The 21,412-nt window shown below is 37.7% G+C and overlaps 1 protein-coding gene across 29 annotated transcripts in view; it reads left to right on the forward strand.

The window, feature by feature from the left end:
- Positions 1 to 21,412, forward strand: part of MAP2 (microtubule associated protein 2) — a 250,353-nt gene that overhangs the window by 224,335 nt on the left and 4,606 nt on the right. For 15 of the 29 annotated variants that reach the window (XM_045198298.3, XM_024563876.4, XM_045198305.3 and 12 more), the window contains 6 exons: positions 814 to 875; positions 3,593 to 3,763; positions 4,735 to 4,882; positions 9,345 to 9,685; positions 18,513 to 18,605; positions 20,492 to 20,573. In XM_045198298.3, coding sequence (XP_045054233.2) covers positions 814 to 875; positions 3,593 to 3,763; positions 4,735 to 4,882; positions 9,345 to 9,685; positions 18,513 to 18,605; positions 20,492 to 20,573 — 897 coding nt within the window. The remainder of the gene's footprint in view (positions 1 to 813; positions 876 to 3,592; positions 3,764 to 4,734; positions 4,883 to 9,344; positions 9,686 to 18,512; positions 18,606 to 20,491; positions 20,574 to 21,412) is intronic. The other 14 variants (XM_045198310.3, XM_045198311.3, XM_045198316.3 and 11 more) reach the window with 5 other exon arrangements.

Genomic DNA, 21,412 nt, shown 5'->3' on the forward strand with positions numbered 1-21,412 from the left:
ATGAGCGATATTTAAGTCAAGTCAGGTAAGTCATCGACAGAAAAAAAATGCTAGAGATGATGGCGTTTAAAATTGAAACCAGAAGTGTAAAAGAAGTAGCAAGAGAAACAACAGTAACAGATGTGGTAATAATCTCATAGAGTAAGTTCGTGTGTAGAACATGTTGTATATTACTGAATTTAAAGTTCCTCTCATGTTTTCTCTCTTTGACAAGCTGTTTTTTTTTTCTTCCCTTCTCTTCTCATGTGATATATTTCCCATCAAACGAGTGTGTCGTTCATATTGTGAAATGAAAGGATGCAGAGCGAAAAGGGGCTGGCTGACCAAGGCAGTTTGGAATATAATAAAATGCAGAAATACCTGTAGGCATGCCAATGGGTACAACCAGAGAGTTTGGGAATCTTTGGGAGCTCTTTCGTATCACAGCATCCCTAGAAGCCAGTCAGTCCTCTTTTCCTTAAATTCCACAGCATTCAGGGTGCTATTTGGTGACTTCTGTCCTTAAGGGTCTGTCCTCGTGTTATAGTAATTTATAGGTACGTTGGTAACCAATCAAACATTTGGTGTGCTTACATGTGCTTTGGTAAACCCTGGGCTATAGTAATCAGCACACCCTATAGTGGGAGCCACATGCTATAATGTTGTTATTATTCAGGTTTCTTAAGGTTACTGAATTTGAGTCTCAAAGTAAGCAAAATTTTGCATTGCACTAGTCTGTTGACACAACTGAATATCCAGAGGATGTTGAAAAATGCATGTCTGTGGTTTTTAGCCACTAAGTTTGGGGTTGTCTGTGTCTTCTCTCTTTCACAGCAGCAGGTGGTGAGTCATATCAGGTCCCCAGTGTATTTAAACAGGCAAAGGACAAAGTCTCTGTGAGTAAAATAACTTTTTCCATGTTCTCCATTTGAAGTTCCCTTTGCTCTTAGTGGCAATGTTTTAATAACTTGAGATATAATTTAGACCTTGGCTGTTTACTCTTAAATGTCATGTGAAGTCACTCACTCACCCGGAATGATTCTCGGTGGCATCGGGGCGTGTCTTAAGGTCTTCCGGAGTGACAGGCGATGGCGGTTGGTGAGGGCAGAGCTTTAGGCCGCTCTTTCCTGGGGAGACCAAACATGTGAAAGGACATGAGGACCTGGTGTAAAGAGGAGAGCCCAATTATTTCCTTTTCATAGATTCAAGATAAACCATTATAACCAACACAAAACCAATTGCTATAATACATATTTATTGTTTCCACAAAATAAGAATATAGGCAAATTAAGCATGTAGATGAGTAAAAGTAAGTAAAACTATATTATAGTCCCCTATCTAAAGATAACTACAGTAACCATTTTAATGTACAGTCTTCATTTTTTCTGTACCTTCCTAGGTTTAACAACAAAAACACTGTGTATCAGTTCTGCAATTAATTAGTAAACAGAATTCCATGTCATTAAACATTCTTATACATTATTTTAATGACTATATAACATTACATTTTATTTATTTATACTATAGACTTAATCCCCTGTTATTTGACATTCGAACTATTTTTTTTGTTATTTTAATAATGTTACTATGTGGAAATCTTTTTGGCTAAATCCTGTGAATGCATTGACATGCATTTCCTTAGTATAGTTTCCTCCTGGTGAAATTATTATTTCAGGACAGTCTATATATAAAGTTTTTGCTACACATTGTCAGATTGTCCTCCAACAGGATTCTGCTGACTTTTATTTGAGGAACACTGCGATTTGAAGTATTTTATCTCTTTACCTTCTGTTTCTGATGAGGATCTACTGGGTTGTGGTATTTAAGAGCAGAGCTATAAAACAGACTGGGTCCAATATTAACTATATTATCTATATTGTCTTAATTCTCCAAAAATAATGGGAGGAATAAAAATTCTCATGTCATAAGTTAGCTGTGAACATTAAATACAGTAGTTTCATAAAATGGTACACTGTATAGTGCCTAGAACATAATATTTATTTAACAGTGATAGTTATTACTGTTGTTATTATTATTTAAAAGATGGGACTCTTTAGGAACAGATATAGACAGTAAATTTGAGCTTTCTCCCATTAAGAAAAGAATTTTTAAGTATACATGTTTCAAAAACCTTGAAGAAGTTTTCTTCAAGTCCCTTGGTCTATGAATAATTCAGCAGGAATTGGCATTCAATACTTACATTTAAGACAGAAACCATATGCATCTCTGACACAAAATTAACTTTTTTCTTGTAAGTACCCATCTCATCTTTCTGAAGATTAGACCACCATTATCTCTGTTCCTCATTTAACATCCCCCCTTGTTCCTTCCTTTTAACTTTTTTTTCTGTTTTCTAAAACGCTAAGGTGAACTTTTCTTTTTCTCCGATATGCAGTGCATCCATCGGAACAGTTAGCTCCAATTTTTCCATTGCTCTTATTGTGAACCTGACCTATAATTCTTCATTTCATTTGGAATTTTTGTTTGTTTGTTTTATTTTGTTTTTAGCATCAGATTAGTACTTGTCTTTTATAATTTGTGGTGATCCAATTACTCCATTTTTCTTTTCCACATTCACACTTTTGAAATTCACTATTTTGTGGGTAGCATCAGTCGAAAAGAATGACTTCTGCTGACCCAGCTGTTTACTTCCCCCACAAGGTGCGGGGCTGTTCAACAGGAAGTGATTTGTGCATAGTGAATGACTCTGCCTCTGTTAAAGTGGCTACAGAAGTTACAACTTGAGATAAGAAACATCTCAGTTTCAACTGCTATTTTAAACAAGTAAATCATATTAATTATTTGAAGATAAAATATCCTTGGCTTCGTCACACTCGTCTGCATTTTTAATAGCGTTTCCCATGAGACGTGGCACGCCAGCACAGCTTTCTCCCAAAGCCAAGCACACCCATCCCACTGACTTACACTGGCCGACTATCTCCCCAAGGATTATCATCATCTGTAAATTTAGTCTTGTGGGTCTCATGGGCAATCTCTTCAGTGCTGACATTTATTTTTAGAATTTTAACACATTATACAACCGCAGTCTATGCATAGAATTATGAATTTTACGGTATAACTTGGCCCCCAGTATGCATTTTACTTATAAAATAAACTCACTGTATATAAACTCTGCAGTGTTCTGAGGAAATCAATGTAGACAATCTAAAAATACATTTTATCAACTTAAACATAACTCCATTATTAGGTTTTAAACACATCTTGTTCTAAAGTTCTTGAAATGTGGCCAAGATATCAGTTATACATGCCTCTTAAGGGCTGTGGTTATCAAAGGAACAGTTCCAACAGACCCACAAGACTGCATCATGTAAGGCCTACGGATTAATCAGAGACTTTATACCTAGAATCCATAAAGACCAGTTCCGTCTATATCCTCATGGATGAGTACTCTTAAATTAAAAAGAGGTATTCGATGAAAGTCTCTTGTTCTCATATAAATATCTCTCTATCATTGATTAAAACCATTTGTCATGTGTGTTCTTATTAAAAGTACACATTTAATTTTTTGTATGTTTAAACATTTTTTAAATTTTTCCTTTTACTTCATAGTTCGGTTTATTTTGTGCTTTTGTTTGTTTTCTTTCATGGCTAGAATTCCACCTTGTCAAAGATTCCCGCCTTACAGGGCAACACAAAGTCCCCGCGCTGCAGCGCAGCCTGCCCCAGTCCCACTCTCAGGACTGCATTTTCTGACAGCTCTCGCACGCAGCCCGCCGCGGCGGGCCCCACAGGCCGCTTGCCATTCTCAGACTCAGGGAACCAGGTAAGGCAGCAGGTCAAGCCAAGACACAGAAAGGAATATAATTGGGGAAAAGGTTGCAGGACATGATTCAGTTAATGTGTGAAAGCAAAGACTTTAAATTCTAAAGCGGTTGACATACAAACAGTAGACCTTTATGAGAAACAAATGGAAATTAAAAGCTTCAATAGCTATGAACAATCTAACCGTTAAAACAATAGAACATGTCTTTTTCTAGGTATACCATCCTTTATTAATTTATTATTTATTTGACATATAATAACATTTCAAATTCAAAATATATATTAAATATAATAGTGAATGTAGCATATTATATAATCTAATAAGAAAGTTTGTATAATACAATAGAAAGTTTGAACTTAGCATCAGAAGCATCAGGATTTCATACTAACCTCTGCCACCTACCAACTGGGTGATCTTGAAAAAATTACACACACTGATTAAACCTGTCTCTTTGGCTATAAAACGCATGATTTTTTGTGGCGAGAATTAAATCATAAGTGGGTATAAGTGCTTAGAGTTCCTGTCACATTAAGTGCATGATGTATTGCAACGGCCATTGTTACGAATATTATGCATGCAACGCCCTGCTGCCATTCCTTTCTGATTAATAAATTATCGTGCTAATGAAGATTTTCCAGTAAAATTACCAATTTACTGAAAATCGCCTGAGTAAATTCATTTTGCCTACGTTATCATTTAGAATTGGAACTTCACCATCAATTATTAACAATTGGAACTTCACAACCAATTATTAACAGTAAGTCCAAAATAATATATTTTTATAAGACCTCTAGGCAAATATGAATTCTAAGTTTGAAGTAGAAATGCTTATAAGCATGTGACATTCAGTAGTGTGCATTAAAAGAAATTCATCTATCAGCACAGAAGGGAAAATAGAGCGATGTAATCACCTTGTATAGCAAAAATGAAGATTCACAAGAACCCAACATCCTTTTGCTTTCCCCATGCAGGATGGAGTAACCAAGAGCCCAGAAAAGCGCTCCTCCCTGCCGAGACCCTCCTCCATTCTCCCGCCTCGCAGAGCTGCGTCTGGGGACAGAGATGAGAATTCCTTCCCCCTCAGCAGTTCCCTCTCCTCTTCAGCACGGCGGACCACTAGTAGGTTATTGGGTTTGGCTTCCTTCTTAATTGTTGCTTTTAAACCCCGTAAGTGGGGTAGAGCTTATGTATTTATACTGTACATTTTTCCAAACATGCCTTAAAATCAGGTTAGATTTGTCCTAAGAATCAGAAAATCCAGACTGTTGATGGGTCCAAAAGAGCTGTTTGAGTCAAAACGATTCATGGAGGAAATGAGCACATTTCCCCCTATTCCCGGCTGTATTCCCCCTTAAATGGGACCGAAACAGTCATTGTTCTCAGAATACGTTTCTCTCTTCTTTCGAGTATACAGTAAAAATAAGTTAAAAGAATTGAGAAAACCACTAGTCAGAGATTGTAAATTACATATTTATATGAAAACCCTTATTAGAATTCTAAGTCCTAAAGTCTAACTGGAAAGTCACCAATCAAAACCTAGCTCAGGTGGATGTTGTACAGCAAAGTGAAGGGTGGCTGGTTTGATTCCTGGTCAGGGCACATGTCTGGCTTGTGGCCTGGTCCCCTGTTGAGAATGACATTTCTCAGTCACATCTATGTTTCTCTCCCTGTCTTCCTCCTCTCCCCTCTCTCTAAAAATAAGTAGAAAATCTTAAAAAACAAACAAACGCACATGTATGATCCTGCTTAATGTGCTAGAATTTGCCTTCCAAGCAGGCTGTAACAGGGCATGTCCGCTGCAATAGCTTCACCTTCTTTTGACTGACGGCCCATCGTGAACTGATTGGCAGTTATCCCAGTGTATGTGAAGAATATAAAAATATTCTAACCACTCATTACCTACTTATATGTTGTGTAGCTACAAAGACTATCTAGCAAAGCATGGGTTCAAATTATTTTCATAAATAAGTTTCTATTACACCAAAACTACTACCACTATTGAGCACACAGAGATACTAAAATCTTAAACACATTTTTCACTCAGTTTCATAAACATTGCTGATAGTTAGATGTTAATAACCTCATTCAATATACTAATGAGAAAACTGACCTTTCAGAGAGGGCAGCCTGTCCAATTCTATACAGCTGGTGCGTGCTTAAATCGGTTGTCGGACCACAGATATCTTCACAACCTGTCTCTTGATGTCTTCTCTGGTTTTCGGACGACACAGTTCCAGAGAGCTGCTCTGGAATCACTTGGAAAATAGTATCTCTGTCATGTAAAATTTATTACAAAATGGTAGAAATTGGCCACTACTATCCCATTATAGTTGATTTCACTACTTTATTTTTAAATATTTAATAATTGGCCCACTTGAAATGTGACTGTTTTGCATGACATTTAAACAGTGTTTTTGTCTACAATGAGTTTGTTCTGATTAGAGCCATTGTGCTCTACAATTTCATGAAGTATTAACATTCTTTGAAATTGTTCTAGAAACACTTTGAAATCACTAAAACTCTTTTTTATGTTATCAAAAATATTCAAATGAACTTGCAAGGATCGCATTTAAGAGTTAGTAATCTCCAGAGAAAAGACTTTAACTCCAAATGTCAGGAGTTGGAATTGGGCATGACCCTGAGGGTGTTACCATGAGACAAAGGCACCCAGCGCTCCCCAGGGGAGCTCAGCACATTCTGCTTGTATTTGTTGCTATGGAAGCAAAATGATATTTCCTCCAGGAATCCACATCTTCAAGCCACTGTGCTCTGCCTTTTTAAATGTATCTGAATATAAATTGCTTATACATTCTGGGTCAATTCCATTTTGATTTTCTCACTTTACCTTGTTGCATTGTATTGTTTGATAATGAACATAACTGATACTCTGATACAATGAGAAAGTAGGGTTTATTTTATCTCTACATAGCAATAGCTGAAAGGCACGGGGACAATTAGAAAAGCATGTAATCTGCCTACCATCTTTTTCACTGCACACAGACTGTTCTGGCAGTTTGTACAGCTCTGCAAGGGTTCGAAGGAAACAGTGCTATGCAGTCGGCTCATTCAGCCCCAAAGGAGGGGAAGATGTTGCCAGCGAGGATCTGCGGGATAGATAAGGGCGTTGTTTAATAAAGTAACTCGTAAATACTTTTTGTTTTAGTATCTTAGGTTTAACCCTTTACTTTCAGAACATAAAGGAAACACTCAAATTTGTTGTTTTGATAACTAGAGCATAAATTATCACAATAAAAATTGATTATATCTGTTGAACAGCGGTGTTAATGGCATACTGTTAGCTATTTTTTTCTTCATTCTCCAAATGTAACACAAAACCTTTATCTTTTAGCTTTCTAAAGCTTAAAGCCTTTTTTTATAAGTATAGAAATGGCCCTTACTTTAAAATGTTTTTATTTCTTTTAGTAAAAATCATTATGCATATCCACAGTATTACTTCAGCTTAATGCCTATGAAGTAAAAAACAAAAACAAAAACAAAAACACCTCAGCACACTTTGGTAAATTTTGAATCCAATTCATACCATTAAAAAAAGAAACTTTTGAATACCTACTGTGTTTAGATCCCATGAAAGGTACCGGTGCTGGGAACAGGGACAAATAAGACTGAGATTATCCCTCTCCCCGAAAGACCTGAGTTATTCAGAAGAGAGGAAGTCACAGGGAAAACATCTGAGGCAGAAATAAGGTTTTGGAAGAGGTTTTCCAGCAGGATGTAGTGACTGACTCAAGCCTGCAGCAAAAACTTGGGCCACAAACAAACTTTGTAGCAAAGAAACCACAAAAAGGCAAGTTGGATGTGGATGTACCGTCCTGGCCTCAAAATGTCATTTGGTGGAAAGCAATAAAAACCCCAGCGCACACCCTGATTTATGACTTCAGTCCTCTCATATGTCATTTCATATGGTGCGTTGGAGGGTTTGACCATGTCTCGCCCTTATATTACATCAAACTGACTCAGGACGACTTTCACTTGATCTGTGCAAACCGTTCACTGAAAGGGGAAGTAACATCGTTCCCTGTTTCTCCAGGAGGTTAAACCTAGACCAGTGGGTACATTTGCGTTGTCTGTATATCACAATGGTCTGAGGAGCCCTGTGGAGCTCACTCACTCCTTCTAAATATTTAAGCAAAGAATACTTGTCCCCCATCTTAGAAGAACTTCCTGCAATGGTGATTAATTGCACTAGATGACTGTAAGATCGTTTTCACTGCATTTGTTTTAAAATTAATGAGTCATATCTTTGTCCTCTATAGAATTTCTAGAACATTTGTTGATTATTACAAAGTATACATGCTCAGTAGTAAAAAATGAAAATCATGCCCTTCCTGTAAAATACAAAAATGTAAAAGAATTTGTGTAATAAATGTTAACAATGTAGATGTGTTCTATGAATGGAATCAATGTATTACTCTAAGAGGAAAGATTTTTATGTTAAAAGAAAGTTAAACAAGTATGAAGAGGCTAAGTATCATAATCCGACTTGGAATTTAGGGTCATCGGAGTAAATGAGCCTCCATGTCCTCATTTTTAAATTAGGGGTGATAAGAGCTGCCTCTCACTGTGATGAGTATTATTTTGATTATCCAGAGTTTGGTATTTACAAGAGTGCTTTGAAATTTGTAGGGTATACTTTCATTATATCATTATTCTTACAAAAATTCAAATGGCATTCAAAACACATTTAAAAAGATAATATGAGAGAAGCATAGGATAGGAAAATGGGGGAAAGGAATTAGGTGATTCAGTGAGGCTAAGGTCAAGTTGAAGCAAAAAAAAAAAAAAAGGCATCTTGCCATACCCTGAATAATTGACAGTGAGGGATTACTGATACGACTTCGAACTCCCGAACTAGTAATGAAAGTAGAGGAGACGGCACAATCAGGTACACGTTCTACTGCAAATGTAATATTAAAACACCCTAATTTTCTAAGGCAGGAAATAGACAAATTTTTGGCATTAAGAACTAAGGCAAATTTTCTTATAAAAATACATGGAATTGTAGACAATGTCTGACAGAAATGAACAGCTTTTATAAACACATTTGCAACTCACAGTGCTCCTCAATATAAGCTGAGGGGGGACCGCTGAAACACAGTGGAATAAGTGACTTTCTCCACAGTCCAGAATCGTGTGATGCAGGTCACAGGGTTACACTGCCTGTCCACCCGGATCTCAGAGTGAACTGACTACACAGAAGAGCGAGTGGTCTGCATACCTCTCAAGAAATCCCCATATCCTGATCTGTACGCCTTAGTGATTACACCGATTAAAAAAGTAGTTTTTGACACATTTGTTCTGAGACTCAAGAAGAACAAATCAGGAAAACCCACATTTTACTCTTGCTTTGATAGCAGTGCATGTTCCAAAAGAATGTACCAGATTACGAGCCTTAAAAAAAAAGGAGGCTCTCACCTTTTTGAGCATTATTATAATCCATAAATATTCTAAATGCTTTAGAAACTTAATATGTTGTGATTCCTAACAATTATGGGTAGAAGGATACTTTAGGAGAACTTTCTTATGCTTAATTTTTGGTTTTGTTTTCTATTTGTGAATATAGGATCAGAGCCAATTCGCAGAGCAGGAAAAAGTGGCACTTCAACACCCACTACCCCTGGATCAACCGCCATCACTCCTGGCACCCCACCAAGCTACTCTTCTCGCACACCAGGCACTCCTGGAACCCCTAGCTATCCCAGGACCCCTCACACCCCAGGAACCCCCAAGTCTGCCATCTTGGTGCCCGGTGAGAAGAAAGTCGCCATCATACGTACTCCTCCAAAATCTCCTGCTACTCCTAAGCAGCTTCGGCTTATTAACCAACCACTGCCAGACCTGAAGAATGTCAAATCCAAAATTGGATCAACAGACAACATCAAATACCAGCCTAAAGGGGGGCAGGTAAGAATCATATGAATACAGATTTGCTCCCAGGTGTAAAATCCCATATTATATCATAAGCTAACAGTTCTTACAAAAAAAAGAGAGGTGGAGTCTGGTTATGATTTATTGCCAAGAGTGTGGACCTTATCCGAGAAAGCTAGCTTATACAATATAATGAAAATCACATGACATACTTCTTCTGGTTATTATTGGATACAAATTGATTTGACCACATAAGAGAGTCTTTCCTTTGGTTTCCTAACAGATTGTTTCTAAATGTCACTCTATTGCCTTGTAGATTTTAACTTAAGAGATTAAAAGTACATTTCTGATTTAAATTTGAGCGTTCTATTTTAGATCTGACTATGTTTTAGTGATTCCAGTTTTATCTCCTTCCTTCTTCCCCAGGGATTTGCTATGACATCTCCTCATCTCCTCTATGAACATTTCCTCATGTTCACTCCCAAATCAGAGCATGTTTACCAAGCTTCTCTTGCCTAAATTTTGCAAAGAGTGAATATTCATGTTGATAATAAGTAGTTCTATGTGGTTCTGGTGAATAAAATCATTGTATTAAAACCCTATTTAAGATTAATTGTACTGGACAGAGGTATTAGTAAAGCTCTACCTATTAACTCTTAACTCCAGCTCCAGGGCAAACATTCACATCTTGCCAACCAGGGATCTTTGAGTTCGGCCTGACCCGAATCTTGCTTGCACACTGTATGTTTAGACACGTCAGTTAGCCTGGATGGAGATAATAAAAATATAATTTAATGTTTCTCTTGTGCTATTGATCTTCCCATTGGATATTTTGACTTATCTTGTCATTGAAGAGATAAAACATCCATCCTTGAGAGAAAGAAGAAAGGAAGTAATAATTCCTTTGTACATTAGCAAACTTGTGATGTCCTTTCAATATGCCAAGGAAGCCTTTCCTTTTAGCTTCAATATTCTTTTCTCCCACTCTTTTTCTCATCTCTGACATTTCTGGTATCCCTCCTTTGTGAGAAGACAGTGCATTTTCAGGCAGGTCTAGAAGAAAAATCTAACCGAAATGCGAAGCTTGCTCTTTCCTTTAGCAACAGAAATTCTTTGCTGAGATTCTGTTCAATAATGTCTGAGAAGTTAAGCAATATCAACCAAAATTAAGGAAGGTATATTTCAAAACAACTATAATGTTCTATAATACTATAGTCATAGAAGATGCTTTACCATACAAAGATATTATTTTAAAAATGAGCTACAGGAAAACATTTTTTAAGAAAACAAAATGCTACCAAATTTAGGCCTATAAATTCCAAAAGAAACTCTTACTCTTCTTGCATTCATCAGAGGTTTGTACATCCAAGAGAAGTAAGTATTTTGGGCTTTTTGGAAATATTCAAATGTCATATTATTTTTATATTTTCATATAAATAATTTTAAAGTAGAAGCAAATCAAGTTAGTCCCAATTTAAAAATGTATCATTTTAGCTTTTGGTAAGACCTCTTAAAATAAAATAACATTATGTATATTTAAAATCAATTATCTTTATAAATATCCCCATGTGCTACTATTCTCCTCAACTAAATGTGGGATTTACTTCCTATATTCTGGAAAATGTTGATACTTAAAAGAATCTGTTTCTTCTTAAGATAACAAAAAATATAGATTATTTTCAAGATATTTTATTGAAACTAAAAATTAATAAAAAGGGAATAATTATTCATATACTTTGACATAGAAATTGTGTACTGTATGATTTTATTCAAAGAACTCCTCAAGGTAGGCTCAACTTTGCTGGAATCACTAAGGTTAAACCAATCTGAAAAATATGAAAACATTTATTTTTGGCTTTCTGCTTCTTTATCATATCTGGCTGTGAATATTGCTATGTCTAATTTTAATTGACCTCTAGTATACTTGGTAATTCATAAAATTGATATAAAGATGTCTTGTTTTTTGAGCTGAACTAAAACTGCCCTAGAGATTATGGTAATTAAGGACTAGTAAAGATATATGAGACAAAAATTACAGAAAGAACAAAAATAGTTTCAAAATCTCAGTGTCATTTGAAGAAAATCTCTACTTTAATGAGGGAAGTGTTAACCTACTGCAAAATTGCCCTATCTTGGCTTTAGATAACTTGGAAAAAATCCATAGCAGTGGAGTTATGAAATAACTTTTGTTGGGTAAGTAAGAGGTACATCCTCACCAAGATAAGAAACAGATGGAAGGAACATGCTGAACTTCTATTCCATCATAGATGGTATCAGTGTATTTAAATTGGAGGAGGAAGTGAATTGGGAAATTGAGATGCAGTGCAGTTGAACCGTCTTAGTAGGACGGTTCTTGTAGATGTGCAGCTGAGAAATCTGCCCATTTCTCTCAATGTACTCTGCAGCACTGTAGCACAGGACGCATTATCTCTTGTTGATGTCACCCCAATAGTTGTTAACTGGTCTCCCTGCACCTCTGATACACACTACGTATTGTAGCCCGTCCTTCTCACCACATGCATAATTAAGTATTCCGTTGTGCAGTTATTTAATGTAAATTTTATCTTACCCACTAGACCATACGCTCCATAATATCAGGGATGAGGTCCATCTTGTTCTCCAGGTCCAGTACACAGTAGGTGCTCAATAAAAGTTTGTTGAAAGTCGAGTGAATGCAGTATACCATGTTCATGGTGAGATGCATTCTTTCTAGTGACTGCTGAATAAATGTGAATGCCTGATGCCATTGTAATTGTTACCCAAAGAAACTTCCCATGTTCGAACCACAAGATGTAAGAGCTGAGTTCTTGGTTCCCCTTTTCTACTGAATTACTGTGTGACCTTAGATACTGACCTCTCTGGTCCTCCGATTTTTTAATTTGTAGAATAGAAGCAAAAAAATGATACTGTTTTTGTATATAGGGCCATCTCATTTAAATAGACTTTAAGGTGATTTTCGGATCTCAGATCTATGGTTTGCCTTAGAGTAGGATAGTAATTAGCATTATAGCTAATCAAAAAATATCATTTAGTCATTTTACTAGACTCCACAGTGCGCATTTGTGCCATAAACGGCACCCGAAGTTGAGTAAAACAGCACCGCTCGTGAAATGGAAGAGGAGTGTGATTTTGGAGGAGGAATACCTAGAGAGAGAAGAACAAGGAAATGAAATGGGTAAAACATAGAGTGCAATCTTTTAATATTTTTGTAAAATCTTAGGCATTTTCCTAAGATTGTCTAGGCCTTTAATATACTAATTTAAATGAGTCACTTTCAATTTTATATTCATGGAAAAAATGAAATTAATTCTGGAGGCAGCTAATAAATTACAGTATAACAGGATTTTTTTCTCATATAAAACTATCACGGTCACCACTGTAATGACGTACTCATGTATAGTTAAATTTATAAATTTATACATTTTATAAACTAAAAGGGAAGGATTGAAGCTTATTTAGATTTCTCACATTCATGCGTGTACTTTTTCATCACACGTGTACTAGGACAGCACTGTGCGCTGTCTGACAAAAGGAGAATGAGATGATATGGTCAGTCTGGGCAGTAAGGAGTGCTGTTTTATCGTCTTGGCCCCCTTAGTATCCTGCTCTTACTTAATTTTCTTTCCAAGTCATTTATTTTCATCTCCTTAGGGCTACAAATAAGTGCTAAGTAAGAGGAATAATAAAATACCCCATGAGCTTTAAAATACTGTCAGTCAACCCAGCATGAAAAAACAAGTGTTTTCTGAAATAAATACAGTGACAAAAGGTTTTTTAGTATCAAAGTCAACATTATCTCAAAATGAAAGCCCATTGAAATCACAGACCCTGTCTCTATGCAGTAGGACGTGTATACTGTAATTCAAGTGACTTTGTAGGGTAACAAAAAGTTTTGGAGGTAGGCTTCGTAAATACTGATTATTCAAAACTATGAAAAAATTACTGCATTGGGCTCACAAAATGGAAAATTGTAGAGTCCTTTTTTGCTCGCTGTTCGTTTACAAGCCGAGCAACGACATGGAGGCAGCCTTGAATCTCAGGTTGCTTTCAAACAGCTGAACAAGCTCTTTAAAGTTACTTCCTTGAACAACTTCATTCACTATTCCATAACGTTTCTTAAAAATTTAAACTAGAGAAAAAAATGTAATGTCAAGAAATTGTAGCAGGTAAACTTATCTGTTAATTTTCCTGAATCGCAGTAACTGTTGTGTTCATAACTGTCCTCCCAACGCCCATTGAGAGGCCATTTAAAATATTTAACATTGGATCTAATGACTCAACTCAATGTCTCTGCCACCACAAAGTGCTTTCCGAATTTTCCAGCACGCACCCCAAAGTTTTTTATTGTGGTTCTCCTTCCTGTGCCTTGTAAAGCAGCCTGCGTGGGAGAAGTTGGCTCCCAACTGATCCTTTTCTAGAGTTCTGGGGAACTGTATGTTTAGACATAAACTATTTTTTCTATTTGTGTATTCAACCACACTTATTGTTTACATTTGATATACTTAGTTTTTAAAAAGTTGTCAGTTAATGTATTCAGGGTTAATTAAGATTCAGAATGTACCATAAAACTTGCACATTTTTATGTATTGTTGCCAGAGCACAGGGTTGTTAACAGATGAGTCTGTGAAAGATGTTGTCTGTTCCAGGGAACTTTCAGTCTTCAGGAGGATCTGATATAGTCATATTTTTCTTTTAACATATGATGCCCCGGGACTCTATAGAAGCTGAATAGTTTTCATTAAAATTGAATGTGTGAAGTGGGAAATACTTTTGAGAGAGACAAAAAAAAGTGTTATTATAATGCAAGGACAAAGGAAGACTTCATTGTAATAAGCACTCCTGAGAAATGGTGCAAACCCAAAGGAAAAAGCCTAATCCCCTGTAAAGCTGAGGGGAAGTCAGCTGAGTGTCATTGTTCACTACCCTTCAAAAATACAGTATTCTTTCTAAGACAGCCTTGGGTGGAAGAAGAAAGAAATGATGTTGCAGCTCAGGGCTGTACCTAGAGGGGCCTGAAGAGCCTAGTGCTGTATGTGAGAGAGCTGAGGACAGAATCCGAAGTTCTGGACCCCCAGTTATACTCCATATCTCACTATCTTAAGATGGCATGTGAGTTTTTTTGTTAAAAAAAAAAAAAAGCAGCAGCATCAGAGTGTTAAATTAAAAAAAAAAACAAGATCCCATTAAGAAATTCAAGTTGACATTGAGATTAATGTCCCTGGTTTACACGTATAAATTGTTTTACTAAAAACTGTAAGTTAGGATTGTATTTGTTTCATTTTATGTGTTTCATATTTCTAATCTTTAGTGAGAGATTAATTCTTGCTTAGAGTAATATCCTCATTTTTTCCTCATGTCCTTTCCTAGACTAATCCCGCTTAGGGGAAAAAATTACTTCCTCTAAATAAGAAGCTAAGCCTGTACGCAGAGAGAGAACAGTGGCCAGTCATTTCTGTTGAATCATCATGATAAAAACCCAAAGAGAGTCTCCCCCAGACTATCCAGAAAGTAATTGCCCTGTTCTTCCCTAGCATGGTGGTGGAATAGATAGAATTAGTAAAGAATAAAATAAAATGACTGATTAATTACTCAATTACATTAACCTAATTTGTATAAATCTTCATGCTTATATGACTCTTCATGTGAATGAAGTCAATTATGTATGCAAATAAGTCACCAGTACTTGCCCATGATACTGAAATCCCTTTCTGCCAGCCTTCCAATGTGGTGGGACTGATTGGGCTGAGCCTCGAAGGATGCTCTGTTACAGACTTACCTAGTTAGAGATAACAACGTAATGAAGGCCCTTCAAGTGTCAAGACAACCTGGCCCAAATTTTGGGCCAAGACAACCTGGCCCAAAATGTAGAGTGTTAAGAGAGGACTCAAAAATCAGTATTGTGGAGAATGCTGGCTGCCTGGCTAAGAAATTTTGATGCACTTAATAGGAAATAGGGAGTTGGGGAGAATTTTGAGTAAGGCAGAGCTTTAGGAAGGTGATCCAGTTGATTGATAACATTTCACTTCCCCTGTGAATTATGCAGAAGATTATCACTCCTTCCCGTCACCTTTTTGCATTAATAGTGCAAGTACAACTTTTGATAAAATGTATGGACAAAGATTAGTATGTGTTGTAGAGTAATTTAGGGTAACGATTATTCAAATATTTTTTTCTTCCATATCACAAATATAGAAAGTTAGTTAATTTGCCAATTATAAGTTTGTTATATTTCTAGATTGTCTCTAAGATTTTAAAATATTTTTCTGTTGACACAGGCTTTTAGGAAAACAAAAGTTTAATGGAAATTTTTCCAAAGAAAGTAGTTTTATTTAGATCCATCCATACAACAGAGAGAGTTAAAACTCAACTCTCTTATCAAAAAACAAAAAAAGAACAACCTAATTTAGACTAAAACTTTATCCCTCATAGTAGCCATCTTTTTTTTTTTTTTTCTATTTTATGGAGTGGTTGGTGAGAACTGCTGGTATTTGTGGACTTAACTCTCTAAGTGTTAATCATTGTAAATGATCTGAGAGATCTTTGGGATGAAGTATTCTGTAATTTTTCAAAGGCGTAAATGTGAGTCACGTGGACGAGGTGAGTGTTCGGGCGCGAGTGGTCAAGCTAGAGGGTAAATCGCAGTGAGCATCAATCATCCACTGCCCATCGGGGTTTCCTTTTGTCTATTCAACCATCAGGCAAGATGGCAAATGTCACACTTGGCCTCACTCTTACAGTCTAAAGTTTAGACACAAGCAAGATACGATGACGCTATTGCAAAAATGGAGATAGGTCAAGAGTGTGCCGTGAATGCACGTCAGAGGCCTACTTCGCATTGCAGACTGAGCAGAGGTAGGCTGAGGGAGTCCACAGATGACAAGGTCAGCTGGTTGTCTCACGAGGAAGTCTATGACGCTAGAAAATCTGCAAAAAATGAACAGGAATCAACCTGTAAGCGTTAGGATTTTAAGATTTGAATTACCTCTAACTAATGCTAGCAATGTGTACGGCCCCTTTGGTTTCAATAACTTGCTTTGGGAACCATAAAAATTGTCAGAAAGTTGATTAAACGTTAGAGTCAGATTCATGCAACTGAATTTGGAATTTCCATTTTTGCAACAAGTGGATCAGATTTAACACTTGGCTCTGATCACTTTGTAATGAGCCACTCAATCGGTGCTCTACCGATCCCCACTTTAAAATTTGAAAAGGCAACAAGAGACCCTGTATGTCCCCGGGGACAAGGAAAAAACAGCTTAGATGAATTCTATTTCATTGCCAAAATAATTAGGTCTTCATGGATAAAAATTGTAAGTATTACTATTAGAAATAATAAATCAAAACTATTTTTTAAATTAATGTATGTGGTTTGAAATGTAATGGCCCTTATTGACTTAAAGGTCTGTGCACCACAGTTTATGTGAAATTCTTGGAATGAAACGACACTTACTGTTAGATAGAGACTGTGATATACTCCCCCGCCCTTTTATAAAACTGGAATGGTTCTCATGCCCTACAGAGGGGTCCAATCATCACATCTTCTGAATTCAGATTTTGACAAGAGGCCCTTCCCTTGGGCTGTCAATGAGAGTTGTCGATGACATTTCCCTGTAAGGGACAGTGATCTTGTCAATGTTAGTTAGGCAGGCCCTGCAATTTAAGCTTTTTCTGGTTAAAAATAGTCAGGATTCATGTCCTCTTGAATTTCTGTCCTTTTCTAAAAGACCAAGAGATGTGATATTATTCAGGGGCATGGCTGAATATCTAGGATAATTTTATTTAGCTTTTTTAAAATAAGAAGATAAACTGTCCCCCAAAGCATTGAAAACATGATTTTCCTTTAGCTATTGGGGGAGGGGAGGAAATCTGTCCCTTTAGACAAAGTAAAACAAACCAACCAAACAACAACAAAAGTAGACTTTCTTCCCATACCAACTTTGCTTATCTGCCCTCCAAGGCATGCAGAATTCAAAAAGGTTGCAACAGTTATTACTTTGCACATTATAATACACCAGAGTAATGTGTGTCCAGATCTGGATTTGCTATTGGCTTCCAGATGAACACTGGAGTTTCTGAAAATAGAAATAAAACACGTAACCTCAAATCTGTCAGACCCAGATTTGGGCCTGGACTACATGACCTAGCACAAGTCAACTAACTACAGTTCTTTAGTTTTCTCCCTTCTAAAAATGGAAAGAATGCTTCCACACCCACGTCTAAGGGTAATGGCTGTTGATGAGCCGCTGACAGAGGGAGGCCTTCCAAAAGGCCCCTGAGCCACACCTGCGGGGGAATTGTATGCCCTTTCTGCAGAGGAGACCCAGAGCCTCTTGTTGACCCTCTTAGGAAACCAGGGGCTTCATTCCCTGCACGAATGAGGACCCTCACCTGCAGCATTCACTAGACCTTGCTACATTTAAGTCAAGTGTACGAGATGATCTACAATGGTAATGGCTGACACTACCGGGGGTCAGGTGGGGCAGATAAGGTGCTGGTGTATCCTTCAGGATCCCAGTCTGAACTACACTGAACTGTACTGTTGGACCTTCCACAGAGTGAACCTGAGTCCCCCTGTTGGCCACAGTATTGGGAACCTTCTCCTTACAGATAACCCAGGTTTTATTTTTCTATTCCTCTAATTGCTTCCAGATTACACCTGCTTAAGGCTCTGGAGCATTTGGCCCTTGGGAGTGCAGTACAAGAGGCTCATTTTTATATGATAGATCTGCTCTTCAATTCCAGTGTTAGTTTGTTCTCTTAAACGAGTACGTAGGTGGAAAGGAGTTTGGAGCCTCTTCCGGTTCCCTGTACCCAGCATGTTGAAGCAAAAATGCACAGTGAAGTTACCTCCAATTCCTTTTAGGTTAGGATTTTAAACAAGAAGATCGATTTTAGCAAGGTTCAGTCCAGATGTGGTTCCAAGGATAACATCAAACATTCTGCTGGGGGCGGAAATGTAAGTAGAAGCTTCCGGTGGAAAGCCGTCCTGGTTGTGTGGAGCCATCTGCACAGCCAGCACCCTGTCTCCTCTCCTGCCTCTTTCCCAATGCACTGCCCCTTCTCGTTGCTGCGCCACATGTCCCCCTGATCTGGGAGCTTGTCAGCCTTGTGTTTGGCGATGGGTTTTCCACCCTTCCCTCTAAGATCATCAGCAAATGTCTTGCTTTCAGTTGAATAACCAAACCTTAATGGGGTGCACCACGGTTTTCAGGGGGATGGAAAACCCACATCACTTGCCAATTGTGTTTGCTGGCCTTTGGCCCCAAGGTATTTCCTCATGCTCTGTTCCCCTGCAAAAGTCACCTGGGCACCCACTTTTCTAGCTCCATTTAAGTTACTCCTGAGGCAAAGACTGATATAGTTGAAAACACACAGTGTGTAATGTCAGTCTTTTGTGCTTCATTATTCATGAGAGTTAGATGTCACTCGGAATAACACAGAACTGCTGAAGCATGGTTCATCTGTAATTCAAAGTGAGAGGATTCAACTTCCTGGTGTACATGGCTTAATGGTACTTTTCCTGTCACTTAAATTGAGTGGAAATAATATCCTATGAGACAAAGGGAAAGGTGAATCCATGTCTCTCTAATGTAGTTGAGGCAGAGTTGAAACAGGTAAACTCAAGCCAGATCCTGTCACCTGAACTTCAGGTTCTGGCCATCTGGGACCCTAGTAATTTAAAGTACTAAGACCAAAATTCTCACCTGTCTAGTAATTCTTGGCTCCTTGCTGCTCAACTGGGCATAGATGGAATGAACCAGTGAAAGGAGAGATGAGCAAGTGACTTCTACCAGGAATTGTCACTTGATGTTCAAAGTAGATCCACTGAGCATAAAAATGTCACTGCCGTGGGACATCCATAGCAAGGTTTGCTGGGCTTCTCCAGGAGCACTGGGCTAAGCCTCCGCACCAGCGTTTACATGGACATGGTGGCCCTGCTCCCTGTTGCCTTGACTGTGGGTGCTCGCTGCCTGGTACTCTGACAAAGCGTCAGTCCTAGTAAATAACTTGAGGGGATCAGAAAGCGGACCCAGCTACCTCCACTGCAGGTGCTGCTGGTCAAAACACCTAAGTGGAAAAGGACAAATTGAGATAACTAACAAAATAAGTAAGGGAGCTTCCAACCTTCAAAACAATAGTCTTCCACTTTCCTCTAGAGAAGAATCGCTTATTCAAATATGCATATTCCCAGGCCCCATTTCCCCAGTGTCCAATTCAGTAATTCCCATGTACTTCTGATGCCAATGAATAGTGACCCATACTTGGAGAAGCACTGTTTTAAACATTGGGAGGGGAGATAATTTCAATAAAACAAAAAGAAAACAAATGTTGCTATCAATGAATAATTTGGTACACGGCAAAAATTCCCTTTAACTAAGGCATGACAGTAATGTCTTAGAAAAGCATGTTTACAGCTTTCTTTTTCCAGAGCAATGTTGTTCTTGTATCTACGAGCAATGTTGGTCACTTTTATGTAAAACTCACCTTCGAAAGAATGACTTATCTCTTCACTGGGCTCTTTGCTTAGGGAAAGGTTTAACATGATACGGCTTCGTTCTTGCCTTATTAATCCAGGTCTTTCTATCTGCTTGTGGCATGATCTGTTTTCTAATAAAATCTTCTATTCTAGGCTTTTCTTTCACTTGGGTCCTTCTTTCCAACCAAACAAGTGGAAGGGCATATGGGGGAGTATGTTTTCCTATGTGTGTGTGCACTTCAGTTTGGGTTCCTGGATATGCTGTAGTGTGTTGAGTGTGGATATGTTTCTAGATTTTATGTATGTGTTTAGGGGGTTAGTGCATGTCTATACTATTTTAAGCATATTTTATGTGATTTGCACAGGTACAGATTGTCACTAAGAAGATAGACCTAAGTCACGTGACATCTAAATGTGGCTCTCTGAAGAACATCCGCCACAGGCCAGGTAAGTTAAATACGTTTTAGTAGTTTGAGAAATATTAAATCGGACTCAAGAAATTGACAAGCAAAATTTTTGTTGTTGTGAAGTACCTAATTGGAAGGACATTTCAAAATCCTGATACTTCATGCTTTTATTTAGAGAAACTTAAGTTAGAAATGTGGGCATCTTCTTTTGGACAAGTTGCTAATGAAAGTGAAAGCAAACCTTTTAGGTGGAGATGGGTAAAGGAGTCTAATCCAGCTTTTTTCAAGGTCAAAGACATCGGCAGATGCTCATTTGTGCTCAAGGGCAGGCTAAAGGACAAAAATACCTTTCCAGTGTGGACTCCTGGCATTTACAAGCTTGAGAAAGGCAGAAAGGCATGCAGAGAGTGCGAGACCCTGCTGAAGGATGGAACGTGGCACTCCCTCTATCAGCAGATCCTTGATTTTCAGACCAGTTAGCAGTTAGGGGAATGTCAGGGTCCAAACTCTGTCTTAATATTATTAGATCAAAGTCGACATCAGATAGGTCTCAGGACAGCTGTACAAGAATGTGATCTCCTATTACTCCATCTACTAATGAAAATGGCAAGTTCTTAAAGCTTATTAGTATTAAAAACTTAGCTCCTGACTCCTATTTTATCTGTCAAACCATCAGTGTTGAGGATTTACAAATGGATCTACACCCATATATGTGCACCCTTTCTAGCCTAATAGTTCTTCATACAAGTGACCTATCATACCAAGAAGAAGAATAAAGAGCTTCATCTCAATGTAATTTGTTCCTTTTGGGAGAAGAGTCCAACTCTCCCGAGTTTTAGAAAGGATGCAGTAGCACACTTTTTTAAAATTGTTGTTCAA

Source organism: Desmodus rotundus, chromosome 2, assembly GCF_022682495.2.
Source record: "Desmodus rotundus isolate HL8 chromosome 2, HLdesRot8A.1, whole genome shotgun sequence".
NCBI lineage: Eukaryota > Metazoa > Chordata > Mammalia > Chiroptera > Phyllostomidae > Desmodus > Desmodus rotundus.